The 6,628-nt window shown below is 58.8% G+C and overlaps 2 protein-coding genes across 4 annotated transcripts; both read left to right on the top strand.

Moving 5' to 3' along the window:
- Positions 1–8: 8 nt before the first annotated feature.
- Positions 9–3,055, top strand: UBE2M (ubiquitin conjugating enzyme E2 M). Its single transcript, XM_001495644.7, has 6 exons — positions 9–408; positions 1,620–1,714; positions 1,846–1,884; positions 1,976–2,079; positions 2,392–2,455; positions 2,539–3,055. The coding sequence occupies exons 1-6, from the start codon at positions 300–302 to the stop codon at positions 2,677–2,679; spliced, it is 552 nt and encodes a 183-aa protein (XP_001495694.3). The 5' UTR covers positions 9–299; the 3' UTR covers positions 2,680–3,055.
- On the top strand, positions 2,976–6,628 carry CHMP2A (charged multivesicular body protein 2A). Of its 3 annotated transcripts, none has more exons than XM_023651553.2 (6): positions 2,976–3,853; positions 4,680–4,889; positions 5,761–5,940; positions 6,014–6,144; positions 6,235–6,296; positions 6,414–6,628. In XM_023651553.2, exons 2-6 carry the CDS (start codon positions 4,722–4,724, stop codon positions 6,539–6,541), a joined length of 669 nt encoding a protein of 222 aa, XP_023507321.1. In that variant the 5' UTR covers positions 2,976–3,853; positions 4,680–4,721; the 3' UTR covers positions 6,542–6,628. The 3 variants fall into 3 exon arrangements, with proteins under 3 accessions (XP_023507321.1, XP_023507323.2, XP_023507322.1); XM_023651555.2 differs by having other exon boundaries at positions 3,147–3,853; positions 4,004–4,889; XM_023651554.2 differs by having other exon boundaries at positions 3,712–3,853; positions 4,598–4,889.

Raw genomic sequence — 6,628 nt, 5'->3', positions numbered from 1 at the left:
AGGAGGGAGCGGCCTGTGGAGGCGGGGCCGAGCGGGTCCGAGAACAGCCGAGTCGGCCCGAGCGCCGCCGAGGGAGCCCGAGGCGCCGGGCCAGGCCAGAGCCGGACTACGGGAGCCGACGCGGGCCGCGCGGTGGGCGCGGAGCGGCGCGGCAGGCCGGGCGGGCGGCGGCAGCAGCGGAGGAGGCCGCGGCGGCGAGTCCGAGTGGCAGAGGCAGCGCGGGCGGCGGGGGCGGCGGCGGGGGGCCGGGTGGCCGGGGTCCCGGGCCCCGCAGCGGCGGCAGCGGCGGCGGCGGCAGGATGATCAAGCTGTTCTCGCTGAAGCAGCAGAAGAAGGAGGAGGAGTCGGCGGGCGGCACCAAGGGCAGCAGCAAGAAGGCGTCGGCGGCGCAGCTGCGAATCCAGAAGGGTAAGGGGTTAGGGGATGGAGGTAGGAGCTAATGGTCAGGGCCTGGGGTGGGGTGATGTGGGAGTCATGAGTGGGATAATGCGGTCACCGGGGATCAGAGATGTCAGAGACGGGGAGGCCGCGGATGTGGGGGGTCGGCGGTCAGAGCCTAGGGGTTGGGGGGGATGGGGAAATGAGAGGCAGGGTAATGTAGTCACCAGGGGCTCAGAGACGGGGGACCGAGGATGGGGCAGTTAGGATATTTGGAAAACTAGGCATCTGGTATTAGGGACCGGGAATTTGAGGGTCAGGCGGTGGAGGGCGGGGGTGGGGGGCCTGGGACTCTCCAGAGTCTGGGAGTCAGATAGTAACTAGGTGACAGGCAGAGATGATATTGGGATTGGGGATAGTAGTGGGAGAGGATTTAGTGTATTATGTTGGGGTCACTGGGTGGAGTCAGATAGAGTGGAGTAGATTCTGGGGCCTAGGAATCGTGGGTCTTTGGGGGGTCACTTGGCAATTTGGAGTTTGGGGTGACAGGTGGAGGAGAGAGGATAATGCGTTCCAGGAATTGGAAACAGGAGTGGGGTTGGATTTAGCCTATTGTGCTGGAGGTGTTGGGAATCTTAGAGTCAGACAGTGGTATAGCGTAGGGAGACTGGGGACTCACAGGTCTGAGATCAGATGGGAACCTGGATTTGGGACAACAAGCAGAGAGAGAAGAGGAGGGACAACGGGGGCCTGGGATTGGTGAGGGGATGATTTATGGTATGGGGGGCAGGGTCCTTGAGTTTGGGTGGACAGATGGGGACCAGCAGTGTCCACTATAAAGTCGAGGTCATGGCTGGGGATCCTGGGGTTTAGGGTAGTCAGAGACTCTTGGGGGCCACATGGGAGTGGGGGCATTTAGGAGCTGGGTTGAGGGGACCCAGCTGTTGGGTGCTGGGACTTGGTGCTGTGCATTCAAAAGGATTGTTGATTACCCTGGGCCGGGAGCTAGAGCAGAGCCACAATTGAAGATGCATGTTTGGGGTGTGTTGGGGATCCAGAAGAGCCTGCCTGGAGACTAGGGAGTGGAAAAAGCAGGGAGAGGGTTGGGGATGTGGGGCACAGCCCAGGACAGAGCCCTGGGAGTCCTGGAGGAGGCCATGGGGGCTCTGCTGACACTTGGACTTAGCTTCCTCCATCTCCCTTTCTATTGTTTGTTCCCCTTCTCTGTTGTGCAAATGCAGACATAAACGAGCTGAACCTGCCCAAAACGTGTGACATCAGCTTCTCAGATCCGGACGACCTCCTCAACTTCAAGCTGGTTATCTGTCCTGATGAGGTGAGGGCACACTCAGCTGGATTCCCAGGCATAGACCTGAGAAAGGCCTCACCTCAAGTAGGGAGACCTGGTTCACCTGTCGGGCCCTGCAGGATGCAGCCCTAACACCCTCCTCTCTTCTTCCCCAACAGGGCTTCTACAAAAGCGGGAAGTTTGTGTTCAGTTTTAAGGTGAGTCCCAGGTGGGCAGGGGTGGCCCCCTGGGCTGAGGAGGCAACTGCCAGGGTACCTATCCACCTCCCCTCTCTTTTCCTGGAGCCAGGTGGGCCAGGGTTACCCGCATGACCCCCCCAAGGTGAAGTGTGAGACGATGGTCTATCACCCCAACATTGACCTCGAGGGCAACGTCTGCCTCAACATCCTCAGGTGAGGGCGCTGGCCCTCCACTGCTATCCCTAGCCCTGCCTGCCAGGCCCTCCTCATGGCCTTGCACTGCAACGGTCTCCATCCCCCGTTCTCTCTCCTTTGTGGTCTGATCCCTCTGTCTTTTCATCTCCATATTTTCTTTCTCATGGCTTGATCTTGGCTTTGTCCCTGACCTGTCCTGCTCTGTGCCCTCCACCTAGTCTTTCACATCTGCATTGTCCCGTGCGCTGGGTCTAACCTGTCCAGTCCCCACAGGGCCTGTGACAGCCTCCCATTCACCAATCCCCTGACCCTTATACTTTCTGCCCACAGAGAGGACTGGAAGCCAGTCCTTACGATAAACTCCATAATTTATGGCCTGCAGTATCTCTTCTTGGTGAGTAGGGGTGGGTGGGTGGGTAGGGGGAGGTTGGCCCTCTGCTCCTTGGGCTTGTTGACCTCCACCCATACCGGCCACAGGAGCCCAACCCTGAAGACCCACTGAACAAGGAGGCCGCCGAGGTCCTGCAGAACAACCGGCGGCTGTTTGAGCAGAACGTGCAGCGCTCCATGCGGGGTGGCTATATCGGCTCTACCTACTTCGAGCGCTGCCTGAAATAGGGTTGGCACACGCACCCACCCCTGCCAGGGCCACCAGCCCCGGCATCCCCTGCAAATATTTATTGGGGGCCACAGGTGGGGGGCATGGGGCGGCCGGTGGGGAAATCCCATGCCCTGGCCTTGCCTCCCCTCCCTGCCACCCGCTCCTATTTTTTTTTTTAACCACCATGTGATTAAGGTCGGCACAGCCTCCCCCGACCCACTCAGCGATGGGAAATGAATTGGCTTGTCTAGCCCCCTGCTGGGTGCTGTCCAGCCCCCCACTCTGGGCTCTGGGGTGGGTGGCCAAGGGGACTGGATGGCCGGGGCCCTGGCACAACTCCCCCTCCACCACTGGAGGTTCCACCAGGCTATTAAAGGGGAATGTTACTGCATAGCCTCTGCCTCTTCCTTCTGTTGGGTGGGAGGGACAGGTGATGTCCACCAGGGCTCCTGTGGCAAGAGTGGTGGGAGGTGTGGTCACAGGTGGCATTGGGCACCCCTTAGCAGGCTGCCCAGTGGCTGGGGCAGCCCTCGGGCTAATGGGGGGGACCAAGCTCCAAGCCTTGGGTTGAGTGGGATGAATCCCAGTCTGGGATGAGGGAGGGGCAGGATCCCATAACCGCTGGCTTCCAGGCCGGTAAGCCAACATAGGGGAAAGTCCGCGCCGTCTCCAGCTCTGCTCCCTTATGCCATGGGTGGGCCCGCGGAGGAGAACCCTGGTGGGTGCTACCGGTTGCTACCAGGTGCCTGAGGTCCAGAAACATCAGGGAGATGTCAGGGTCCTTCGGACGAGCAGGGCCCTCTAGTGGGTGATGTGGTGGAATGCAACACTTCTGAGGGGACTAGACGGAAGACACCCGAAGTTACAGCAACCCCGCCGGGGCTCCGGGTGTGGCTCCACTCCCTTAGGCGGCAGTCGAACCTGTAGAAGATCCTCGCTGCACCCGAGAAACAGAAGCTACTGCGCATGCGCCTGGGCGTCTCCCTGTGCCAGAGCGCCTGCGCACGCGCGCTCTTGTCGCCTCCCAGCATTCCCGGTGCCGACGGGGCCTGTGACGTCAGGTCGTTTAATCCGGAAACGGCGGCGACGGTAGAGGCGACAGAACCGAGGGGCTGTGGTTGGTGGGCGGCACGCTGTCAGAGCGAGAGTAGCGTGACCCGGAAGCGGAAGCAGGCCCCCGTCACGGCTCCGGTGAGTGGCCCTTGCCCGGCTGTGGGTCCCGGTTGGGAGAGTGGGCGGTGGCGAACGAGGGCTTCGCTGGAGCTTCCAGTGCCTCGCCCTTCCCTGGGACTCTGGCCTCATTATCAGGGCCCCTGACGCCGCTTTGCCCTCGATGCACAGGAGCCCCGACGCCCCCAGATTCTGAGTGGACAAGGCGCCCGAAACGCCCATCATCCGGTCCTCGGTGTACAGGGGTCCCCGACGACCCCAGACCCTGTCTTGGGTCTACGGGGCGCCCCAAAGTCCATCATCGCGTCTTTAGTGTACAGGGTGCCCCAACACCCCCCACCTGTATCTTCTGCACCCAGGTTCCCCCCCAGTCCTAATGCCATCCATACGCTGTTAGCTTCAGAGCCACTATATCGGCCCTGTTCTTGGCACTCAGGGCCTCCAATTATCCTGCCCTCCCTTCTCAAGTACCCCTACAACTGCCCTTTCCTTGGCGCTGAGGGTCCCAAATGCCCCACTGCACCCACGCGCATACACCTCTAGTCTCAGTCCGTCAGAGACTACAAGGCCTCACCCCCCACGTCTGGAGAGGGAGGCTGAAGCCTTGAACCTCCTTGGGGGTACTGTGATGGAGGAGGGGCTGGAGTGGGTACATTGTCAGTAACTTTTAAGTCTTCACTTGGGGCTACCCTGATGTTCCAGGCTGCAATCTTTTGGCTTTCCATTCACGCCTCCTCTCCCTGCTTGCCCTTTCCCATTCTGCAGGCCTTCTGCCTGTGCCACACACACAGTGACCCTGCCTCTGCCTCTTCCCCTCTTTCTGGATCCCCCGCTGCCCCACATCTAGGCTTCGCATTTATCGCAAGCCCGCTAGCAGGCTTCTGCCTCCATGGACCTGTTGTTTGGGCGCCGGAAGACGCCAGAAGAGCTGCTGCGGCAGAACCAGCGGGCCCTGAACCGCGCCATGCGAGAGCTGGACCGTGAGCGACAGAAGCTAGAGACCCAGGAGAAGAAAATCATTGCGGACATCAAGAAGATGGCCAAGCAGGGCCAGATGGTGAGCTGGGTTGGGGCACAGGGCTAGGTGCTGTGGCTTGGTCAGGCACTGAGGCACTGCTGTGACTGCAGCAAGCATGACACCAACAGATAGATGCTTCAGGGAAAATGGAGTGAAGGGTAAGGAGGGCTTCCTTAGTTGGTGGCTCCAAAGAGGCTGTCTCCAAGGAGGTGCTGTCAGAAGTAAACCTTGAGTAATGAAGAGAGCCTCTGAAGATCCAAGCAGCAAATGTTATCAAGCAGATGGAGTGGCATATGTTAAGTGAAGGAGTGATAGGTGACCTCAGAGAAGTGGATGTAGGCCAGAGCACTCAGAATCATGGACCGCAGTGGGAGCTAAGTCGAAGGGTTTACTGGAAGAGGCTTGGCCTGGAATACAGTTTGACTTGGAGCCCAGTGAGAGAAGAGATGGAGACAGCGTGAACTAGTAGGGAGCAGATGTCACCCTCTGATGGGTGACAGAGCCTTGGCCCTAGCAGCTGGGCTGAGAAGGTCCCACTTCCTGGGATGGGCAAGGCAAGAGGTTTGGGGAGGAAGTCAAAAGCTGAGTTTTGGATAGGTTTTTATGTGATTTCAGATAAAAAGCTTGAATGAGGGTGTGAAGTTGAGGGAGTGACTTTAGACATGGGGGGAAAAGGACCCCCAAAGAGTGAGCCCTGCCTTCCAGCATTTGAGAGGTGAGAACCTTACACAGGAGCTTGTGGAGTGATGACCACTCCACAAGAGGATTGGAGGGTGAGGTTGGGAGGGAGGAAGCAGTGACCACTTGAGTTTAGCCATACGAAAAGTCTCCAAAAGCTTCAACTTGAATGGTGGGATGGGAGCAAGCATATTCACGTGGCCCACTCTCTGCCACCTTTTTGTCCACTCAGGATGCTGTGCGCATCATGGCAAAAGACCTGGTGCGCACACGGCGCTACGTGCGCAAATTTGTACTGATGCGGGCCAACATCCAGGCTGTCTCTCTCAAGATCCAGACACTCAAGTCTAACAACTCAATGGCACAAGCCATGAAGGGCGTCACCAAGGCCATGGGCACCATGAACAGACAGGTGTGCCTCTCCCGATTTCCCCTCCCTGTCCCCCCTCTGATTCAGGGATGACTCACCCTCCCCCCACTTCCAGCTGAAGCTGCCCCAGATCCAGAAGATCATGATGGAGTTTGAACGGCAGGCAGAGATCATGGACATGAAGGAGGAGATGATGAACGATGCCATTGATGATGCTATGGGTGATGAGGAAGATGAAGAGGAGAGGTTCGAGGACACTAGGTGGGAGTGTGTGGATGGATACCTGACCTTCCCATGTCCCTTGCCCTAATAGAGTTCCTCTTCTCTCTTCCCTAGTGATGCTGTCGTGTCCCAGGTCCTGGATGAGCTAGGACTGAGCCTGACAGATGAGCTGTCAAGTGAGTACTCAAAGCCTTGGTCCCTGTCCCATTCACAGCCCAGCCATAGCCCCTGATCCTCCCTCTCCTAGCATTACTCTCCATGGGGGCTCTTCTCCTAATCCCTACTCTCTGCAGACCTCCCTTCCACTGGAGGCTCACTTAGTGTGGCTGCCAGTGGGAAGAAAGCAGAGGCCGCAGCATCAGCCCTAGTCGATGCTGATGCAGACCTGGAGGAGCGGCTGAAGAACTTGCGGAGGGACTGACCACTCCATGCCACCCCAGGAGACCAGTGGATGCCCACCCAGCATTTTCACTGTCTCCTTCCTGTAATAAAAAGAGATTGGACACTA

The sequence above is a fragment of the Equus caballus genome, chromosome 10, assembly GCF_041296265.1.
Source record: "Equus caballus isolate H_3958 breed thoroughbred chromosome 10, TB-T2T, whole genome shotgun sequence".
Classification (NCBI taxonomy): Eukaryota; Metazoa; Chordata; class Mammalia; order Perissodactyla; family Equidae; genus Equus; species Equus caballus.
Note: the sequence above shows the minus strand (reverse complement) of the source record. Positions and strands in the feature narration are given on the sequence as shown.

Coding starts and splice junctions, on each gene's coding strand:
- UBE2M (XM_001495644.7), top strand. CDS start 300: ATGATCAAGCTGTTCTCGCTGAAGCAGCAGAAGAAGGAGGAGGAGTCG. Junction 1,715..1,845: donor TGGTTATCTGTCCTGATGAG/GTGAGGGCACAC, acceptor CTTCCCCAACAG/GGCTTCTACAAAAGCGGGAA. Junction 2,080..2,391: donor GTCTGCCTCAACATCCTCAG/GTGAGGGCGCTG, acceptor TTCTGCCCACAG/AGAGGACTGGAAGCCAGTCC.
- CHMP2A (XM_023651553.2), top strand. CDS start 4,722: ATGGACCTGTTGTTTGGGCGCCGGAAGACGCCAGAAGAGCTGCTGCGG. Junction 4,890..5,760: donor TGGCCAAGCAGGGCCAGATG/GTGAGCTGGGTT, acceptor TTGTCCACTCAG/GATGCTGTGCGCATCATGGC. Junction 6,145..6,234: donor GAGGAAGATGAAGAGGAGAG/GTTCGAGGACAC, acceptor TCTCTTCCCTAG/TGATGCTGTCGTGTCCCAGG.